The sequence below is a fragment of the Suncus etruscus genome, chromosome 1, assembly GCF_024139225.1.
Source record: "Suncus etruscus isolate mSunEtr1 chromosome 1, mSunEtr1.pri.cur, whole genome shotgun sequence".
Taxonomy (NCBI): Eukaryota; Metazoa; Chordata; class Mammalia; order Eulipotyphla; family Soricidae; genus Suncus; species Suncus etruscus.
In genome coordinates, this window is record NC_064848.1 from 195,101,093 (window position 1) to 195,122,472 (window position 21,380).

The window sequence follows — 21,380 nt, forward strand, 5'->3', positions numbered from 1 at the left end:
ATGCTGGGGATGAACCCAGCTCAGCTGCTTATAAACCAAGTGCCCTACCTCCTATACTATTACTCGGATCCTCCTCCTAGTTTGCTTTAAAATGAAGGGTTCCCAAGACTGGGTTATGGTACTAGAACTGGGGAAGCCTCTTCAAAACAGGATCAGTGGGTAACCCCAATATGGCATCACCCCAGTGTTAACATTCTGGGTGTGGGGAGTTCAACAAAAATACAGAATAAAGAAACTAAGAAGTCTGTTCAGCCCAGGAGTGCAGCACCTGGGCCAGAAAGATAGCATGGAGGTAGGGCGTTTGCCATGCGTGCAGAAGGACAGTGGTTCGAATCCCGGCATCCCATATGGTCCCCAAGCCTGCCAGAATTTCTGAGCATAGATCCAGGAGTAACCCCTGAGCTCAGTGTGACCCAAACAAACAAACAAACAAACAAAATAAACCAGGAGTGCAGCACCTGTGATTCAAGGACAGTTGGTTTTCCTCACAGATACCTTTGAGGCACAATGCCCAAAGCAGAGCTGATGAAAGAAATGCCAACAGGGGAGGAGAAGGTGAATTGAAAAGATGATCAGGAGGTGAAAAAAACTAAACCAAGGGTCTGGATGACTTGCTCTCTGCCTATTAAGTTCTTCCCTGTGTAAATCTCACTCAACTTGACCTTAGACTGACTTTCCATTAGAAAATGTCTTCTTGAATCCTGGTGAAACAGAAGACTTAGCAGCCTAACTTGGTTAAATGGATCGTTCAGTGGAGCATATTCACATTGGTGTGTGGCCAATCTCCAGCGCCATGACTGTGACTATGTGACGGGGTAGTCTGTGGTTTCATCTTGTAAAACCGAAACTGTTTCCACTTAATAACAACTCCCACCCCTGGCAACCACCATCCTACTTTCAGTCTCTGAATCTGACTACTCTCCGGACCTCTTAGGAGTGAGTAGGCATGAGCGGAATCAAGTACTTAGCTACTTAGCTTTTTGTTGTAGGCTTATGGGAAGGACATTTTTGTTTGTCTGCTTTGAGTTGTTTTGTTTGGTTTTTTTGGAGGGGTCACACCTGACTGGGCTCAGGGGTGAGTCCAGGAGGTGCTCAGGGGACCATGCGGTGCTAGGATTGAACCCTGGGCTCCCCTATGCAAAGCATGTGCTCCAGCCCTTTGCGTCACAACCCCCCCTCCCCAGAGCTTGCTTTAATGCCTCTGAATTAGAAATGGACCCACATTTAATCTCCTTTTGCTTCTCTTTTCACTGAGAGCTGTGAACACTTGTATTTCAGTCTTTGTAGTCACTAACTCAGTGGGGTTCTCAGATTTTACCTTAGGATCTTTTAACATATGCCAGGCTCCCACTCCAGACTAATGCAATCAGAAGTCTGGGGCCCTCAGGATGTGGCTCAAAGGTAGAGTGCCTGACTTGCAAGTGTGAGGCCATGAGTTTGACCCCAACACCACCTCATGTGGTTAGTGTCTCAATAGGCCTGATACGGGTGTTGCCCAGCAGAACACATAGCAAGCACCAAGACCAAGCTTGGATCCCCAAGCAGTGCAACAGCTGAAATGAATGGAAAAAAAAAAAAAAGCCAGAATCTTCATAAGTAAAAGTTACCCCAAGTTGATGAAATACCCCTCCCAGGTATTTCTCATCTGCAGTGAAGGTGATCACTGTTGATCACTTTCTATGAAGGTGAAAGAAGAGTTGAAACAGTGGATTACCCAAAGAATTTAGGGTCCAGAGAGATAGTACAGGGATGAGGCACTTATCTTGAATACAGCCTACCCAGATTCCAAGATCACATATGGTCTCCATAGCATGATCAGGAGTGATCCTTGAGCACAGAGCCAGGAGTAAGCCCTCAGCTCCCCTGGGTATGGCCCAAAACAAACATAAAAAAGGCAAAAAAGGCAAAAAAAAAAAAATGAGGATGACTTAAGTTGGTGTTTCTCAGTCTTTTCCTCTTTTTTTTTTTTATTTATTTATTTGGGCCACACCCGGTGACACTCAGGGGTTACTCCTGGCTATGCTCTCAGAACTTGCTCCTGTCTTGGGGGACTATATGGGACACCAGAGGATCGAACAGTCCTTCCTGGGTCAGTCGTGTGCAAGGCAAATGCCCTACCTCTGTGCCATCACTCTGGCTCCTTTTCCTAACTCTTGTTGCCTGTTTATAACCCCTCTGTCCTGCCAGTTGGCACTCTAGTCTCAAGCCACGATGCCTCCCCCACCCACACATTGACAAGATTTTCACTTGTGGTCCCCTTGGAATATTCTGGGACTCTCTGAACGTTTCAGAAAGATTAGGAGTTAATGCCTCGCATCGTCAAAAAATTAGTGATTTCCTCAAATCCTATTGGAAGAATAGTTACTTGGAGCAACTAAGTATTGATTTACAGATCAATGTTAATCAGGATGATTGGATATGAAAGCTAATGCATCAATTACCATCCTTTTCAATTGACTTGGAAAGAGAAAAAGATTTGAGATGGCATTGGGAAAGCAGCCTGTGTTGTGGAAACAAGTATCCAAACATCCCATCAGAAAACATGAAAGCCCCACGCTTCAGTGCAAAAACAGCTGCAGTTTGGTGAAGGCTGAGTGATGCCAATCACTTCCTTTTACTGCATCTCACCTAAGCCTGGAAAGAGGATTAGCTATAATTTCCATTTCACCAATGAGGAAGCTCATTGAATCATGAGCATAATCAAGTCACAATTTTTCTGATTCTTTCCCTCACTTTTTCTTAACCTGTCTCTTAGATCAAATTGCTCCCTGACCTCTGAAAAGCCCAGAGTGTTTGTTTGGATATGTTTGTATAGGATCTGCTTGAGGCCATGCGTTTGATCCTGATGCCATCCACGGTTCCAGGTGCCCCCCACATATGCCAAGGACAGTTTCAGGAGTTCAGGGACATCATGGGTTTCACCAATATGCGTTTTCAGGGCACAACCAGGTGGGTGTGAGCTCTGCCACTTAAAATGTGATGCTGTGTGTGTGTGTGTGTGTGTGTGAGAGAGAGAGAGAGAGAGAGAGAGACAGAGAGACAGAGAGACAGAGAGACAGAGAGAGACAGAGAGACAGAGAGAGACAGAGAGAGAGAGAGAGAGAGGTCCCTGCCTCCACTCTCAGTGTGAGCACTACATTGGCTACAACCAGATTGTGCCCGAGCCTTGTAGAACACGTGGGCAGACACTGCCACGAATGCTGGCCACCCTGTGGTGACCACTCTGCTGCCCCAGAGAGGCAGGAAAAGGGAGAAAGTGCCTGCAGGAAGGTCGCTCTGTTTTCTCTCACGTCTCTCTCGCTTGTGGGGGTTCTGCCTCTGCTCTAAATAGCCTGGCTGGCTTTCATTTCTTTCACCCTTGGGGGCCAGGTTGGGTGTGAGGGTGTTGACGGGGGAGGGAGCAAAGCCTCAGGTGCTGTATCAGGGTGCCCTGAACTAGAACTGCTTTGTGATCTGGAACCACAGTGGTGGGGGTGGATTCGGGGTGCCGAAGAGAGGCTGCATTCCAGAACGTCCTGCATTCCAGAATCCAGAGAGCCGGCTCAGTTATCTACCACTCTGAGACCCAAAGGATCCCTGGGACCCCCCCTCATTGTCTGCCAACCTAGTCCCGGCCCTGGCCTTCTCCCTGTGCCCCATAATAGAATTATTTTTCACAGACCATCTGATGCAATTTCTTTTTATTAGGAGCAGGACAGTAGCCCTTGAGGGGGTCAGGGGAGGCCTGGGGTACAGGTGGGGCACAGCAAGGCCAGACTAGAAGGTGCAGCTGCTCTCCACGAAGCGGCGGCACTTCATGACCCTCAGGTAGGTCTCGGCCTTGTGCAGGTCCTTCTTGAAGCAGGACAGCAGCCCATAGTTCTTGAGCAGAGCATCGTCACTGCGCAGGTTGGTGTCAAACTTGTCATAGGTTTGCTTGAGGATCTGGCCAGGCCGGGGGCTGCCGTCCTCCAGCTCCTGCAGAAAGGGAGAGAGGAAGAAGGAATGAGTCCTAGGGAGCTGTCTCACCTCTGCACCCACTTTGCCCTTCCAAGGGGGGTCCCTCAGGTACGGGGAGGTAGATCACCCACCCGCATCAGGGCCTGAATGCCCTCCTCCAGGTCCTTGAGCTTCTCGTAGAAGCGATCAGAGGTGCCAAAGGCCAGACTGTTGGTGAAGATTCGGCCGAGGAACTGCACGGGCCCCAGCCAGGACTGGATGAGCATCAGGGAGAAGCGGAGCAGCTCCATGTCCTGCGGGCAGCAGGAAGCCATGGGTAGTGGACAGCTGATGGCCTCTTCCCTGACACCCCCCAAAGAAGAGGGTGACCCTCTGAGAAAGACAGGGGCATTGATCCCCAACTCACGGATCGTTGCTGGGCTTCGTCCTTGCCTGTGGGGGCTGGGATGGTCTCCGAGAAACAGAAGGAAGCTTGAGCATTCTGGAGGGAGTATCTCTGGCCTTCGGGGATGTATGCACGCTCCTGGGGAGGGGATCAACACCCCTTTACTTGCAAGTCCTCCCATTCCTGACGATGCCCATCTGGCTTCCCTACCTGTGTTTGTCTCCTCTCACTGTGTCCCAATGAGGGGACCCTCCCTCACTCGTTTCATCTCTCCTGGCAAGCATCATGGCACTTACAAACTCTTTGCAGGTGTCGGATGCCAGCTGGTGCAGGTGCTGGGCTCTGAGCACGGCGTTGGCAAACAGGCTGGACAAGGGCATGGCCGGGAAGGCAGCCACCTCTTGAGGCCATGGCAGGCAGAGCAGGGTGCAAGCCAGGAGCACAGAGGTGCGCAAGCCTGGGGAGAGATAGGGATGGGGGTGATGTTGGGGAGCAACAGAGTTAGGCTGAGGAGCCTGTATCTCCCACTGCCAGAACCCCCCTCATTTGCCCACAGAGAGCTTCCCCTCCCTCTGTAGTCCGCCACCCTGCATCACCTAGAGAGTTTTAGGGGCGCTCACCTGAAGCCATTGCAGCAGGGTGAGCTGTCCACGGGACCCGGAGTGGCTCAGGGGAGCTGGGTCCTGGGATCCTGGAATTGGTCCCTTGTGGGGCCCTTTTTATACCCTGTCCCCTCCCTGCCCCCTCTGTCACCTTCGTGTCCCCTCTACATTTATGCACAGGGACCACTGCTGATGGGTAATTCAGAGCCTCCTCCCACTCAGCTGCCCTCACTGAGCTCCCCCAGGCTCGTCCCCTCCCCTCTGTTCCCAGCACTGTGCTGTACAGAGAAACCACCCCTGGGGACAGCCAGACCCAGAAGCTCTCTGGCAAGGTGGCCACTAGTGTGGGGGGCTAGTCTGACCCCCCCAAAGAGGGCCCTGCAGTAGCTACCCCTGAGAGCTGTGCACCCCTTGTTTCCTGCCTTTTCCCTTTCTGCCCCAGCTGTCCCCTCTAACCCCAGATTCTCCGATTGCCTCCCTCACTGCCCCCCACCCAGCGAGAGGCCATGCTGATGCTGCCTGCCCCTACACCACCTGTAAATGTAGCAATGTAGCCCCCCGGGGGACAAAGGGCTCACACTGGAGGTCCTTGGACAGGCCACTGAGATGTGACCAAATGGATAGAAACCCCAAGACTATGTGGGACCACTTTGATTCCTCCTGTGATCCAGAAACTTGGGGCACAGCACCCCAAAGGACATGCTATGTAGATATTGTCTTCTCCTTCACATTTGCCTAGACGTGTCAGTGTACATGGAGCACATTTAAGGTCCAGCAATGAATTATAGCAGCGTTTCTTACCAGGGGCCACATGGTCCCTGATGAGCCCCCCAAGATTTTTCCAAGGGGACAATAGATAAAAATTGCATAAATGGGGGCCGGAGAGATAGCATGGAGGTAAGGCGTTTGCCTTGCATGCAGAAGGACGGTGGTTCGAATCCCGGCATCCCATATGGTCCCCTGAGACTGCCAGAACTGACCCCTGAGCACTGCCAGGTATGACCCAAAAAAAAAAAAAAAAAAAAAAAGAACACAAAATTGCATAAATGGGGGCCTTAAACCATAGAAGAAAGTAAGAAGTGGAGAAAAGAAATAAGTGGCCAGGAAGAGAGTCAGGGAAAGTTTGAGAAAACACTGGTTCGGAGAACCTGCCTTGCAAGTGTATAGTCATGAGTTTGAACCCTGGGTGTCTCACATACATACAATCTGGCTGCCCAGCTCTTTCTTTATACTCCCTGGGGCCATGAGTGACTTCCAGCTGCATGGACACCTCAACTATAACTGTGTATCCATTTGTGAGGGGTGAGCCCCAGAGAGCCAGGGAGCAAGCACCCCAATGAAAGGAATACAAGACCACAGTGAGACACCCCCAAGTCTTCTTCATGGCTAAAAATAATGTTCAGGTACCACATCCAGGTGTGAGTGTGGGCTTGGGCATCTTCACCATCACCAAAAAAGCAGTGGGAAGGGATTGTAAACATTCAGTGCTTTTTTTTTTTTTTAATATGATGAAGGGGCCAGAGCAATAGCACAGTGGGTAGGGCATTTGCCTTGAGCACATGGCTAACCAGGGTTGGATCCCTGGCATCCCATACAGTCCCTGAGCCCTCCAGGAGTGATTTCTGAATGCAAAGCCAGAAGTAACCACTGAGCCTGCAAACAAAGATGAAGAGGCTTTTTCTTTCTCAAGCCCACTGTCTTCCTGGAACTCTTTCTCTCTCTCTCTCTTTCTGCCTTTTTCCAGTCTGGAAAAGCATATGTTCTCTCTTAAAACTTAATCCTCTTATTCCCTTTCACTATTTTTTGGGGGGGGAGGGGGTCACACCCGGCAGCTCCTAGGGGTTACTCCTGCTCTATGCTCAGAAATTGCTCCTGGCAGGCTTGAGGGACTATATGGGATTCTGATGTTCAAACCACCATCCTTCTGCATGCAAAGCAAACGCCCTACCTCCACACTATCTCTCTGGTTTTTACCCTTTTCCTAAGTAAACTTTAATTCAATAAAAATGATCTTGCATCACTAGTCAAAAATAGGATACAGCAAAGAGCATGCCTAGGTGGGCTCTGGGGCAGCCTCCCCTAGGTCTGGTGCAGGGCTCTCTCTCTGCTAGAGGGAAGGAATGCACTTTCTCCTTGGTCACTGAGATGCACCCAGACCCCAGCCCTTCCCAGCACTGCCTACCATGAGGCCAAAGCTGAGATCACCCCAATACACTTCCAGTTGGCTCAGGCATTGGGCCAAGTCCCATTCTGTGGGGATTCCCTCAGAGAGGAGCATTTCTCAGCATCCTCAGGGAGCCAGTCTGTGAGACCCCACTTCTACCAAGGATCCTCACACTCAGACAAAGGGGCTGTTTGCCCATGGTCACTCAGCTTCTGGATAGCAGCTGCTACTGTCCACTGGAGCTCTTCAGAAGCTTCTAGAAGGCAGTGGTGCTGCTGAGGAAAAGGTTATTTCCTGACTGCAGGCAGGGAGCAGAGACCTACTGAAAAGAGAGTTCATGGAGGTTGTGATGTTGGCATTTGATCCCCAGGAGAAGACCCACAGGCCCCCCAAAAAGTGCCTCCAATCTTCTTTGTGTGAATAAAGCAGCTACATCAACCCCCTATCTGGGACCCCCCCCCCACTTCATTTCATGTCTGTGACCTTTATGTCTGTGACTCTACATCTATGACCCCCCACATCACCTCATGTTTATGACCCCCCATATCTGTGATACACATCACCTCATGCCTGTGACCCCATGTCTGTGACCCTATATCTGTGACCCCCACATCACCTTGAAAAATGTGACCCCCCCCATCTGTGACTCTATGTCACCTTATGTCTGTAACCCTACATTTGAGACCCCAATACCTATGAACCCTCACATCTATGACCCCCACCTCTATGTCCATGTTTCAGTCTTTCACTTCCCGTCTCTCCTCAGACCCTAGAGTTGACCAGAGGTTTCTAACACAGGGAAGGACATTGAGGGGTGGGGTGCCGTGTGCTGGGGGTGCCTGCCCAGTGAAGACATGTGAGCAATCTGGAGGGCAAAGTAGTCCAGGGAGATGGGCATGCAGACCTAATTGTGATAGGAAGTTGAGGGGCATTCCTGGAGGTGTCCTCAGCTGGAAACGACCCCTCTCTCAGCCCCTGATAGGAATGGAGACTCTGAGGCTGGATTCTCAACTCTCTCTGCTCTCCCCTCTTCCTGTACTTATCTTGTGTGTTGTTGGGGGGGGGGCATGAGGAGGGATTCTGTGGTGGAGCATTTGCCTTGCATGTGGGAGGTGCCAGGTTCCAAGTTCCATCCCGGTAGTGCCAAAGAGGGTTGGGAAGAGAGACCACTACTTTGTCGGGCTCACCCCATGATGCAGAGCTGACAGATGGGTGTACAGTACGCTTTTGAGTGTTAGAGAGCAGTGGGGACTGCCTTGGCAAGGATGGGGCTCACCTTTGTCCCCCAATAACCTCCTCCCTGCCTCCCTCACTTATTCCCCTCATCATGCAGAATGGAGTCGACTCTGCACCTAGGACTGCTGCCTTCTCATGCCAACCTGTTCCCTGCAGGTGGGCGGATCTAGATGAGCCAAAGCAGCAGGGGTGTGCCTCTCTTCTGCATCACCCCACAAGGGGGAAGAGAGACAAGAACAAAGTGACCAGGACAGTATGGTGACATAAATATAACTAGAGCCTTCACTTTGCAAGAGCTGTCCTGGAGGATGGGCTGGAAGCCAGAGAGGCTGGCAGGAAGAGGGAAAACTAACAGCAAAACCCGGTCCGGTCCTGGGTCCGAAAACTCAATGAGCCTCTGCCAAGAGGGCTGAAGGCTGGAGGAGGGCGCTGGCTGGAGAGGACGAGGCAGCTGCTCTTTCTGTCTGTGCTCCTCCTGGGATATCCAGTTTAAAACAATATTCATGGGGCCCAAGAGAGGATAGCAGGGAAGAAGACACTTGCTTTGCATGCAATTCACCCATGTTCCATCTTTGGCAAGGCATTGGATTCCCTGAGCACCGCTAGGAGTGATCCTTGAGTGAGTAAACTAGGAGTAAGCCCTGAGCACTGTGTGGGCTCCCCCCTACCAAAAAAAAAAAATTCCACAGACATCTTCAGGGGTCAGGGAATGAGCAAGTACCATGTCTGATTATCATTGAGAAGGGTCTACATGTTGTTGAGGCAGGCAGTCTCCAAAGTCAAAAGCCAAACAATATTCAGGGGTTGGGAGGCTATGATAGTGGAATTCAAGCATGGCTATGGGGTCCATCACTGAACCCACAAGCCCCAGGCCTCATCACTGCTAGCCATAGCCCCTGTACAACAACACAGAATGGATCAAAATGATAGCACAGTGGGGAGTGTTGGGCTATATCTTATTTTACCTAAAAAAAATTTATTTTTTGGTTCACACCTGGCAGCGCTCAGGGGGTTACTCCTGGCAGGCTCGGGGGAGCATATGGGATGCCAGGATTCGAACCACCATCCTTCTGCATGAAAGGCAAACGCCTTACCTCCATACTATCTCTTCGGCCCTACCTAAAACAGTTTTTATATACAGTCTTTGTACCTGTTTGTTTTCAACTTGGTTTACCCAAAACAAAGTTTGTCTTGTAAACCTGGGTGGGTTTACTGCCCCACCCAGGGGTGATTTCTGCATTCAATAAAAAATGGTAGTTCTAGCAGGCAGCCAGGGCCATACTAGGTAGAAGACTGCCAGATTACATGTGTTTCACTTTCAGCTTAGTCTGGATTGTTTCTCGTGCGACCCTGATACAAATTCGTTCACCTGGGGCTGGAGATACGGTGTGTGGGGTGATTTTACAGGGAGGGCATTTGCCTTGCATGAGGCTGATGTGGGTTCGATTCTCATCATCCTAGATGGTCCCCCAAGCCCACCAGGAATGCTTCCTGAATGTAGAGCCAGAAAATAACCCTTGAGCACCTCTGGGTGTGGCCCCCAATCCAAAAACCAACCAACCAAACAAACAAACAAACAAAAAACACAGAAAAAGGACATGTTCCAGAAAATAAGAGGAAATTTTTTTTGTTTGTTTTTTTGGGTCACACCTGGCAGCGCTCAGGGGCTACTCTTGGCTCTATGTTCAGAAATTGCCCCCCGCAGGCTCGGGGGGGCCATATGGGATGTCGATTCAAACCACCGTACTTCTGCATGCAAGGCAAATGCCCTACTGCTGTGCTATCTCTCCGGTCCCAAGAGAAAACTTCTTTCTTTTTTTTTTTTTTTTTTTTTTTGGTTTTTGGGTCACACCCGGCGATGCTCAGGGGTTACTCCTGGCTGTCTGCTCAGAAATAGCTCCTGGCAGGCACGGGGGACCATATGGGACACGGGGATTCGAACCAATCACCTTTGGTCCTGGATTGGCTGCTTGCAAGGCAAACGCTGCTGTGCTATCTCTCCGGGCCCAAGAGAAAACTTCTAAGCTTAGCCATGAACACATTAACAAAGCAGACTAGAGAAGAGGAAAGGAAGGTGGCACAGCCATAGATGCTCTGAGCACACACAAGCTCACAAATCACACCCCTACACACACACACACACACACACACACACACACACACACACACACACACTATTACACACTGCATATATTCAATCTTCTATGACTGAAAGAGCCCCAGTCCTTGGTGGGACGTCCCACTGGAGAGAGACAGGAAAAGCAGGACCCAAAAGAAAAGACTTTTTTTTTTTTTAAATTAAAAATTTGAAAACTGGGGCTGGAGTGACACAGTGGTAGGGCATTTGCCTCACAAACGGACAATCCGAGACAGACCCAGGTTCAATCCCTGGCATCTCATATGGTCCCCTGAGCCTGCCAGGAGCGATTTATGAGCACAGAGCCAGGAGTAACCCCTGAGTGCTGTCAGCTGTGGCCCCCCCCAAAAAAAACAAAAATAAACAAACAAAAAAAAAAAAAACAAAAAAGAAAACGGAGAACAGCATACAGGTATTTGGACACTCTCTGCTCAAGATCCTGAATTCCACTGGTTCCCCTTTGCTCTCTGCTTACCTGTGGCAGCTTCTAGGAGGGGCTTTTTTTTTTTTTTTTTTTTTTTTAGTTTTTGGGTCACACCTAGCGGTGCTCAGGGGTTACTCCTGGCTGTCTGCTCAGAAATAGCTCCTGGCAGGCACGGGGGACCATATGGGACACCGGGATTCGAACCAACCACCTTTGGTCCTGGATTGGCTGCTTGCAAGGCAAACGCCGCTGTGCCATCTCTCCGGGCCCCTAGGAGGGGCTTTGGGCAGACATGAGTACCTGGCAATACTTAGGGCTTTCACCTGGCTCTTGCTTAGGGCTCCAGGGATGGAAGCCAGGTTAGGGGTGCACAAGGCAAATGCTCCGTACTACTGCTCTTGCCCCAGACACAGCTTTTACTTATCTTCTTTTCTCTCTCTCTCTCCTCTCTGATTCTGCTGGAAAAACACCCAAAGCCTGGGGAGCCACCAGGCTGAGCAGCACCTGCAGCTGGGGAACCGGAAGTAAAGCTTGAGCAGAGGAGGAAGCAGCCTGGGCCCCAGGGACCTGCTGGACTCCCCCAGGGGGCAGTGGGGCATGTGTCTGCCCAGGGTCCCAGCAGCTGCCTGGGGAGGGGCGAGCCCCAGGCCAGGAGCTGGGGAGGCTTCCAGGAGGGATTGCAGGTCTGAAAACAATGGGGGCAGTGTTCCCAGAATTCCCCCCACCTGGTTTGGTCTCCAGGCTTCACAGGGTCTAAGGAGCCACTGGGTTGGAGGGGAGCTATGGCCTGTGTACAGCTGTTGGTTATTCAGCCCCTCTCCCAATTTCTAATTTCCTCCCAAAAAGGAGGCACAGCTCTGCAGGGCTTAAATACATTCTGCAAAACAGACAGGGGGATGGACATAGGGCATTTGGAGCCCGGGGCACACAGGTTCCAAGGCTGTTTTCTACAGTGAGGGCGAGCAGACAAATACAGACACCTTTAACCCATATGGCAAAATCAGAGATGGGTCATCCAAGTAACATCGGTGCTGTTGTGGGCCCCCTTTTGCAGATAAAGCCGCTGAGACCCGAGGCCTATAGCAGCCACAAAGTTGTTCCAGGGCCGAAGTTAGTACTGGAGCCAGTTACCCAGAAGACAGACATAATGACCTCCTTAGTGCGAGCCCCTCCAGCAGAGAACTGGGCTGGGCTGGGTTCTAGCAGGAAGTCAGTGCCAATGGGGGTGTAGAGATACCTCAGGGGAACCTGCTATTGCGAGGTGTTAGGCATTTTCTGGGTAAACAGCCCATGGTGGGGGAGACCCTCTGTGAGGAGAAGTGACGACTCCCCCTTCCCCCCAGCCCTGCTCAGGGTCCCTGGTGGAGAGGACAGAATTAGCAGCACTATGCAAAGCAGTAGGAGTCTAGGTCTCCAGTTCACTGACTGGAGAGTCCAAAAACAGGTTCCAGGGGTGCAGCCCAAGCTAGGGAAGCAGCAGCCTTTCTGGAGAGTCTGAAATCCTATCCCAAGACAACCCCCCTCTTCTTGGGGTTCCCCACGGGTGCTGGAGGAGGAGATGCCACCTGAGTCCATGTACTGCAAAGGCAGATGGGTTGCTCCCTGTGGGCAGGGCCAGGTACCTGCAACCATCCCTGGTAGGGCTTGGGTCTATGTAGATGTTCATTGCTGGGAGTAGTTTCCAGAAGCCCCAAAGGGGCAGCTAGCTTACCCTCATTTGCAGGACACTAGGGAGCATTTTGTGGGATTCAATGACGATTGAGGGCTTCTGATATGGTGCTAATATAACCCCCAAACTCACCCCCAACCTCTCCCTTTGGAATCTTTTTGTTTGTTTGAGGTTACACCTGGAGAAGTTTGGGGACCACTCCTAGCTCTTCATGGAAAGCCCTGCAGTGCTAAGGATCCAATTGGAGCCTTCTGTCTGTGTACCCGCTAGGTCTGCTGAGACCCCTACCAGCTACCAGCCTCCTTCTTCACACCTTTCTCTTATACAGTTCTGGGTCAAACTTGAAAACATATTTTGAAAGTCAATTTCCAGGCTGGGCTTAGTGTGGGTCGGAAAATGAGGGTATGTGTAGTTGAGGTAGGGGAAGGAATGCCTACCTTCAGGGAGCTTGGAGTTTAACTGGTGGACAAGTCAACCAGGGCAGCACAAGACAGAAGTTACAAGAGCCTGGTCAAACAAGACTTAGTAGCCCAGGAGGGCTTCCTGGACGCTTTGAAGGACTGCAGGCTTAGAATGAGTGGGACTGAAACTGCTGCTGGGACTCGGGTGCCGCTGGTTGGCTGAGGGAGTGACAGGTGAGAATTTGTCTACCCAGCAAGGCTGAATTTCTCCTGTGGCCAGAACAGAGGGAGCAAGGAGGGCACTGGGATGAAGGGGAGGTATGGTCTTTGAGGAGTCTAGGTTACATTAGCACCTCTTGCCCTGTACCCCACGAGCCCACAGGTACCCACACCACCCAAATAAGCCCTCTCCTCCCCATATAGCATTGGCTTGTCTGATTTCTCTACACATTGTTTATTCCGTAGGTTTAGGGACCTGGATGGGCAAGCTTGGGAGGGCTGAAGCAGGCACGGGGTAGGTCGGGGCCTTTCGGCTCTGCATTGCGCTGAGTCCCTCCTGGTAGGCCCCACAAAGAGCCTGCTGGGCCCGACACAGCACTCCCAGAAGACTGTCTCGTCTGTGTCTGGACAACTCAGCCTTCCCCTCGGCATTGCCATGGGACCTGCCTTCTACTGCAGGCCCCTGGGAGAGAGAGGTGAGTCCAGGGCCCGGGGTGGAGCGGACAGGTCTGGAAGGTCAGATCCGGGGGCATCAGGTGGACCAGGAGCTAGGCAGCTCCGCATAATTGAGGCAGTGAGCACCCCACGGGGGTCCCAGGTTGGGCAGCTGCTCCTCACTCCTGGCCAGGGTGCTCGCCTACTGACCACTTCACCTCTCCTGTGCGCAGAGTCACAATGTCCTCATAGGTGGCCGTCTGGTCAATGTTTAGGCCCTAGAGACGAGGAGGGAGCTCAGTGCTGGTCACGTCCCAGATACCCCAACAGCTCACTCCTGGCAGTGCTCAGGAGACCATACGGGGTGCTGGAGATTGAACCCAGTTGGCCATATTCCAACCACCACCCCACCAATTCAGAGTGGGGCCCTCAGACTAGGTCCCCCTTACCCTAATCCTCACCTCATACGTGTGGTCTTCTTCCATGCCAGGCTTGCCATCATCCTGGTGGATCAAAATGGGGAGATGGAGGATTAGCTGGGTACACTGGCCTGGGGGGTGGGGTCAGGGGTCAAGGGTCAGGTACTCTGGGCTGGAGCAGCTGCATGGATGAATGAACCACTGAGGATGGCTATGGGGGTGGCTATGGAGAAGGAACACTTCATATGCCGTGTCTGTGCCATTCTTACCCCACCTTTGACCCCCTCACCTTGTCCAGCAGCAAGAAGATGGGCACAACGATGAAGACGATGATGAGCAGGGTCTGGATCATGATGATCCCATCCTTCAGCATGTTCCTTTGCTGAAGCTCGGCCACCGTGCTGAACCCTGGGCAGGAGGATGGCAGTGAGATTGGGTCTCCCCTTCCCCTGTGGGCCTGCTGCCTCCCAGGACAGCCTCCTCTCCAGTGTGGCCCTGTGGGAGCTGGAGTTGGGGGAGTGGGCGGGAACTCATGTGGCAGGGTGGTGGGTGCCCGTACCCATGACACGCAGCTCTGTGCCACAGCCCACATGAGAGGTCTTGTCTGGGCACTTCTGGCGACAGAAGTAGATGCCGTTGTCCTGGTACTGGATGCCTTGGATGATGAGGGTGATAATCGATTGGGTCTTGTTCTGGTAGATCCTTGGAGGATCTAAGGTCAGTAACTTGGGCGCCTGGTCCCCCTCTTGCTTCCAGAGCCACTCCACTTGGTCCTCTGTTTTTACTTGGCACCGGATCATCACCTTGGAACCACGTTTCCTGGCCACAAAACGTGGGTTCTGCCGTATCAGGGAACAAGGGCTGCCTGTGGACACCATAGCTGGGATCAAAATGCTGCTTTGCCTGCCAGCTGCCCAGGCCTCAACTGGTCTTAGCCCCCCCTCACTGGCCTCACTGCAGGGATCGGGGGCAGAACAGACAGGAGACAGAGGTGTGGGGAGCTGAGCCAGAAAAGAGGCCACAGACCAGACCCCCCAGGACATTCTTCCCTGACTGCCTTCACCTCTCTTTGGTTTTCCCTGTTATGGTTCTAGATTCTCCCCCTGCCCCTTCAGCAGCCTGGGCCCAGCAGCTCCTTCCTCCCTCTCCATGGGCTACCCTGTACCCTTAAAGCCCCCACCAGGAAATGAAGACCAGACAGACCCTTCACTGGCTCTTGACTCTCCTCCCTCCCCCACCCCCTTGCCCACCTCCCCCTGTCCCCTCTGCTCTGGACCTCCCTTTCTCAGCCTGGCACTCTTCCTATCCACCTGCTCCCAGAAATCTCTTGCATGTTCTCAGAAAAAGGCTTCTGTGCATCCCCAAGTCCCCAAAGATCTGGGCCCAGGTAGCTCCCCAGAGGGCAGAGTGTGAGCCCAGGACCTGGTGGCCTTGGCCCAGCCCCTCAATGGCAGATGGGACAGGGGCATGAGGTCTAAGGCGATAAGAGCTGGCATGGTGGCTGAGGGGAGCTGGAGAGGGAGACTCCAAGGAGACGGGGGTGGGGGGGTGGGGTGGGTGGGTGGGTAAGTGTGGTGACCTAAGGCTTGGACCGCACCATCTTGCCTACCTGTGAAATCCTCGTAGAAGCCTTCTGTATTGTTTGCGGGCACCAGCTCACCTGCAGGGAGGGAGTGAGGGAGTGGGCAGGGCAGGTCAGGGCTGGCTGCCCCACCCACAACACCAAAACCTCCGGGGCCCCCCTTGTCCCCCTCCTGCCCTTACCAGGGACATAGGACAGTCCCCTCCAGCCCTGCTTTGACTCATCAGAGGGTCCCTGGGTGAGATAGAGTGGTCACAGCTGGGAAACCTGGCCCCCCCCCCCCGCCCACCCCCTCCCCCCAGTCTCCTGGATCTGGGGCCCATTTCTGGAACCTGCAGGTCTGTTTGGAGATGATCTGTCCTGCCTTTCCCATGGGGACCAGTGAGAGGGATATGGTTTTCTGCTTCCACACCCCATGCCTGCCTAGCCTGGTGCCCTCGTGCAAGAGAGGGCTGAAGGCCACAAAAGACCCTTGGGCCTGTTCACTGGAGTGTGAACCCCAGCCCCAGCCCCCACCCCAGCCCCTGGGTAGACAGAAAGAGGCAGCAGGAGGCCTGGCTAGGACTGAAGCCTCCAGAACGGGGCTGGATAGAGCCGGATGGGCCGTGGGATCGTACCTGACAGCAGCAGTAACAGCAGCAGCAACAGCCAGTGACTGGCCACGGGCATCAGCTGTGGCCCGGCCATGCTCCCACTTCTCCCAAGCCCGACACAGAGATACAGACGTGGGGAAACAAATCTGTAACTGCCTACAGGGCCTGCAACCACCCCTCCCGCCTCTTCCTGCCATGCAAATGGAGGCCCAGGGGAGACAGGGGGCAGGGCCAGCTCTGTCAGCTGGGCTGAAAGGCTCTGAAGTCCCCCCAGCTGAGGCCCAGTTCTGACAACAGCTCCTGCTTCCTACCCTGATGCTTGGCCCAGGGGTGGTCTTGCCCAGGAGCTGCCAGTCCAGCCCCACATCTGTGGTCTTCGCCCCAAGCCCTCAGCTGGGAAGGACAGTGCAAAGATGCTGAAGGCATTTGGACCAGGCCTAAGACTGAGCACAGCCTCAGGGCTGGATTCTAGGATCACCCTGGGGTAGATAGAGAAGGTTTTGAAATGCAGCATAGGGGAGGGAGATTTGGCATTGCCTTGGGAGAATTTGCTGAAGGGGGTGGACAGAGGGCGGGAACAGCCTCTGCATTGGAACTCTCAGGGGTTCTGAGGGCTGGGCCACAGCAGAGGGGTCTCAGAAGAGGGCTGTGAAGTTGATTTGAGGAAGCCCTCACTTTCTTTTGTTTTGAGGGTGGACACATCTGCCTGTGCTCAGGGGTTACTCCTAGCTCTGTGCTCAGGGATCACTCCTGGAGGTGCTTGGGGAACCATATGGGATGCCAGGAATTGATCCCAGGTCCAATGCATGCAAGGCAAACATTTTACCTGCTATACTATTGCTCCAGCCCTTCAGTCTTACATTCTTTGTTTTGTTTTTATTTTTTGTTTTTGGACCACACCCGGCAGTGCTCAGGGGTTACTCCTGGCCCTGTGCTCAGAAATCACTCCTGGCAGGCTCAGGGGACCATATGGAATGCCAAAATTAAATCCAGGTCCGTCCTGTGTTGACTGCGTGCAAGGCAAACACACAACGCTGTGCTATCATTCCAGCCCCTGTCTTAAATTCTTTCTTTCTTTCTTTCTTTCTTTCTTTCTTTCTTTCTTTCTTTCTTTCTTTCTTTCTTTCTTTCTTTCTTTCTTTCTTTCTTTCTTTCTTTCTTTCTTTCTTTCTTTCTTTCTTTCTTTCTTTCTTTCTTTCTTTCTTTCTTTCTTTCTTTCTTTCTTTCTTTCTTTCTTTCTTTCTTTCTTCTTCTTCCTTCCTTCTTCCTTCCTTCCTTCCTTCCTTCCTTCCTTCCTTCCTTCCTTCCTTCCTTCCTTCCTTCCTTCCTTCCTTCCTTCCTTCCTTCCTTCCTTCCTTCCTTCCTTCCTTCCTTCCTTCCTTCCTTCCTTCCTTCCTTCCTTCCTTCCTTCCTTCCTTCCTTCCTTCCTTCCTTCCTTCCTTCCTTCCTTCTTTCTTTCTTTTTGGTTTTTGGGCCACACCCAGTGATGCTCAGGGTGTCTGGCTATTTGCTCAGAAGTTGCTTCTAGCTTGGGGGACCATATGGGATGCCAGAGGATTGAACCTCGGTTCTTCCTAGGTCAGCCATGTGCAAGGCAAATGCTTACCACTACATCATTGCTCTGGCCCCTGTCTTACTTTTTTTTTTATTTCCTAATAATTCCTTTTGTCATTCCTTTAATGTCTTACATTCTTTTTTTTTTTTTTTTTTTTTTTTTTGGTTTTTGGGCCACACCCGGTGACGATCAGGGGTTACTCCTGGCTATGCGCTCAGAAGTTGCTCCTGGCTTGGGGGACCATATGGGACGCTTGGGGATCGAACCTCGGTCCGTCTCCTAGGCTAGCGCAGGTAAGGCAGGCACCTTACCTCCAGCGCCACCGCCCGGCCCCAATGTCTTACATTCTTAAATGCAAAATCCCCCACCCCATCCCACTGACTTTATCCTGCCGGTCAGCAATGTTGGGTGGGCTCCAGGCCTTCCAGCCATACCCAGTGCTGACTCCCGCATGGTGTTCAACATGAAAATCTGCAGGGAGTGGGAGAACATGTCCAAGCCCTCTACTAGGCCTCTACTGAGATCTCTCCCAAACCCTCACTGGTCATCTCCCATCTGGCCCCTGGGAGAAGATGATACTGAGTGCTGAGTCCTCTGTCCTCTCTTCCCTTCCCTGCCACCCTCCTGTTTCCTGCAGCCCATGGGGTTGGCAGAGTTTGGAGACTGATGGCCCTGCCTCAGGAAAGGCACTAAAGATGCCAGGGATTGACACCATCCCTGACCCCATGGGGCCATGCCACCCCGGTGTGGAGTGTGGGGAGGGAACAGGTGTTAAGGTTCCACTGCAGGAACAGCTCGTTCTGGGCAGCCCCAGAGGTTCTTGTTGTTTCCAGATGTTCCAATGAAAAAACATTTCGGGAAGACCTCGTAGTGTGATGGTAGCACGGCTGACTCCCATGAAAAAACATTTCTCTGAAAAGCTGTCAGATGTTCTGTTCTCAGGACAAACAACCCAGGAATAAAAACATCTTCTGAAGTCATCGTGGGCATCCCAGGCCCCTGGCATTGGTTGGGGGGTGCTTAATGCCCCCAAAAAAGGGATGCCAATCTGGGAGTCTATTCCTTTAGCAACCCCACTGGGTGCTGGAGGCCTAGGCTAAACTTGGGGCCAGTGTGTTCTAAGATTGGGGTCCACATGAGTGTGTGTGTGTCTGCCTCTTGGGGTCCTATTGGCTTTGTGCCCCCCCAGACTGGGAATTACAGGTGTGTGGGGTGGTCACCCTGCAGACACAGATGTCACGTCCCCGTGGGCAGGACTGCCATGGTGGCCTTTGGACTTCATCCCCATTCATGCTGCGGGGGTGGTCAGGGCAAAGGGGGGTTAGGCCCTGTCCCCAGCAAAGTTATTTGTCACGGTGGGACCGCCTTGTTCTCTCCACGGTGACAACAGCACCGCACTCATTTTTCGGTCCTTGACGCCCTTTCTTTCCCAGAACAGGTGGCTCATAAGCCTACGCCCACCTCTGCCCCCCCACCCCAACAGCACCCACACCCACCTGCCTTTCCAGGAAGGCCTCGTGCAAACAATGGGCATGAGGGGAGGGGGTGAGGGCACAGGAGGGGGTTGAGAGGAAGGCGAACCTGGCACCCATCCTCTCATTCTAGAAAGAGGCTCAGCTGCACTGGCTGTGTAGTTATGGGCACCCTGACTCAACGAACACCCTGGGCCCCTCCACCTGAAGCTTGAGGAAAGGGGCCATGGGAGAAGCTGTGGGGGAAACAGACAATGGCCTGTGGGCCCTCCTAGAACCCCTTGGGTATTGTGAAACCCCTGGGTGCAGGGAAAGGGAGGCGCAGATACCCTGAAGAGAATTCCCTGCGACCTGCTGTGTAGGAAGGTGGCAGGGCCTTTGGAGAAAGACTTTTCCAAATGGAATTTCACCCCAGCGATGAGGGCTGAACTCCAGCCTCTTAGCACTATCCTGGCTCAGGGACCCTAAAGGGCAGCTCACACACACACTGAGGCACCTCGGGGGTCCCTGGTGGGGGGCAGAAAGTGAAGGGGGTGCCTGGAGGAGGGGTTGGGAGAGAGCCCAGCAAGGATCTCTGGATGTTGTTGGCAGTGGAGGAGAAGAGGCAGCCCTCCTTCCATCCTGAGACCTATGCACTTAGCGTGGAACTTAGAGCTGGGTCTTGTTAGCACCTGGAGGACAAAAGTTGGTTCGACGGAGGAGAACCCTATTTCTCCTGCCCTCTCAGGCTCCAGATGCCCACTTCCCCACCTGGCTCCCATCACCACCCACCCTCCTAGCTATCCCCCATCTACTTCTGTATCCAGAGGCGCAGAAGGAAGAAGGTGAAGCAGAGGCACCGGGAGGTTTATTATAACAACTGTACAAAGGAACTTTGCCTAGTTCCCCCAGATGACAGGTCTGTGCAACCCGCACGAGGTCCAGGGGACACTGAGCAGCCCAATGGGGGGGGCTACACCAGTGTAGGGGTGCAGGAACTGGGAAGGTGGAGGGCAGGGCACTGCTCAGAGAGGGTGGGAGTGTGTGATGCAAGAAGGGGGCTCTCCTTCCATGGAGCAGGTCCTGCAGGGGTGCAGGAGCAGGGTGGAGACAGGGGGTGGGTGGGCTCAGGAGGGGGGTGAGGGCATCTGCAGACACACACGTGTTGTTTTGGAGGTTTTACTGCTTCCTGAGTTTTAACCAAACTGTTCACGAGAAACAAGAAGACACAGAAGAGGAACTAAAGCCACCAGGGGACTATGCAAGTGCAACTATGATAACATATGCCACACTTGCACTCACACTCACACACACACACACACACACACACAAGCACACATGTGTGGGCGGGCCTATGCAGTGGACATGTGCTTTGGCCAGATGCAGGCTGACTGGCGCACCACAATACCCGCAGGCACATTCACACACATGTGCGAGCGTGAGAGGGACGTAGGTTCATGCATATGCACTCATACATGGGCACCACTAACATACACACAAAGATACAATATACATACATGTGTGGGCAAGAGGAACATAGCTGGCAGCACAACACACATAATCAAGTGCGCACGCACACACACACACACAAGTGACTTAGTGACCCCTGAACCTCCTCTGGCTCCGACTCTGTCTTCCAGGTACCAATAGAGGCCAGGGCTCAAGGAAGTGTCCCACTCCAATTTTTAGGCAGCAGGACATTAGGCAATGGGGTGAATAGTAGGAGAGGGGTAGACCCTTGACCCCATAGGGACCCCGAACATACTAGGGACAAGACTAAGGGATGCCCAGAGGGAGAAGGTTGAAAAGGGAGAGTGAGGTGGGGGTGCTGGGAAAAGGATCAGGAGCTCCCTGCATTCCAGGGTACAGATGGAGGAGGGGGTCCCCCTTCCCTGAGTGCTCAGCCAGAGATCAAATGGGCACCTGAATTGAGCCTCTCAGAAAGACAACTAACTCCTAAGTGGATCCCCTCCTGCTCTCCCAGAGGCCAGCCAGGGAACTGAGCCTAGACACTGGAACTTCAGGGGCCACAGCTCAGCCTACTGTGCCCAAACTCAGCAGCCACCCATGTTTCTGGAGCTGTGATATTTCTCTTCCTGGGCAATTCCTGACCTGGCAAGGGGCTCTGTGGTTTGGTGGAGCCTCACCCAGGGCCTTAGTTCTTAAAAT

The 21,380-nt window shown here is 52.7% G+C and overlaps 2 protein-coding genes across 2 annotated transcripts; both read right to left on the reverse strand.

The window, feature by feature from the left end:
• Positions 1-3,756: 3,756 nt before the first annotated feature.
• LOC126001118 (somatotropin) lies at positions 3,757-5,434 on the reverse strand. Its single transcript, XM_049768300.1, has 6 exons — positions 5,420-5,434; positions 4,945-4,968; positions 4,621-4,851; positions 4,346-4,462; positions 4,071-4,232; positions 3,757-3,957 (listed from the first exon to the last, which is right to left on the reverse strand). Exons 1-6 carry the CDS (start codon positions 5,432-5,434, stop codon positions 3,757-3,759), a joined length of 750 nt encoding a protein of 249 aa, XP_049624257.1.
• Positions 5,435-13,790: 8,356 nt separating this feature from the next.
• On the reverse strand, positions 13,791-16,299 carry CD79B (CD79b molecule). Its single transcript, XM_049768314.1, has 7 exons — positions 16,230-16,299; positions 15,640-15,690; positions 15,453-15,531; positions 14,590-14,984; positions 14,320-14,438; positions 14,073-14,114; positions 13,791-13,889 (listed from the first exon to the last, which is right to left on the reverse strand). Exons 1-7 carry the CDS (start codon positions 16,297-16,299, stop codon positions 13,791-13,793), a joined length of 855 nt encoding a protein of 284 aa, XP_049624271.1.
• Positions 16,300-21,380: the final 5,081 nt, after the last annotated feature.

What these genes read in the sequence shown, in the direction of transcription:
- LOC126001118 (XM_049768300.1), bottom strand. An exon ending in CCGACACCTGCAAAGAGTTT is followed by an intron (nt 4,463 to 4,620) that starts GTAAGTGCCATG and finishes TCCCCTCCCCAG; the next exon opens with GAGCGTGCATACATCCCCGA. An exon ending in ACGAAGCCCAGCAACGATCC is followed by an intron (nt 4,233 to 4,345) that starts GTGAGTTGGGGA and finishes TGCTGCCCGCAG; the next exon opens with GACATGGAGCTGCTCCGCTT.
- CD79B (XM_049768314.1), bottom strand. Translation starts at nt 16,299, where the DNA reads ATGGCCGGGCCACAGCTGATGCCCGTGGCCAGTCACTGGCTGTTGCTG. An exon ending in TCTTCTTGCTGCTGGACAAG is followed by an intron (nt 14,115 to 14,319) that starts GTGAGGGGGTCA and finishes TTGATCCACCAG; the next exon opens with GATGATGGCAAGCCTGGCAT. An exon ending in AAGAAGACCACACGTATGAG is followed by an intron (nt 13,890 to 14,072) that starts GTGAGGATTAGG and finishes CCTCGTCTCTAG; the next exon opens with GGCCTAAACATTGACCAGAC.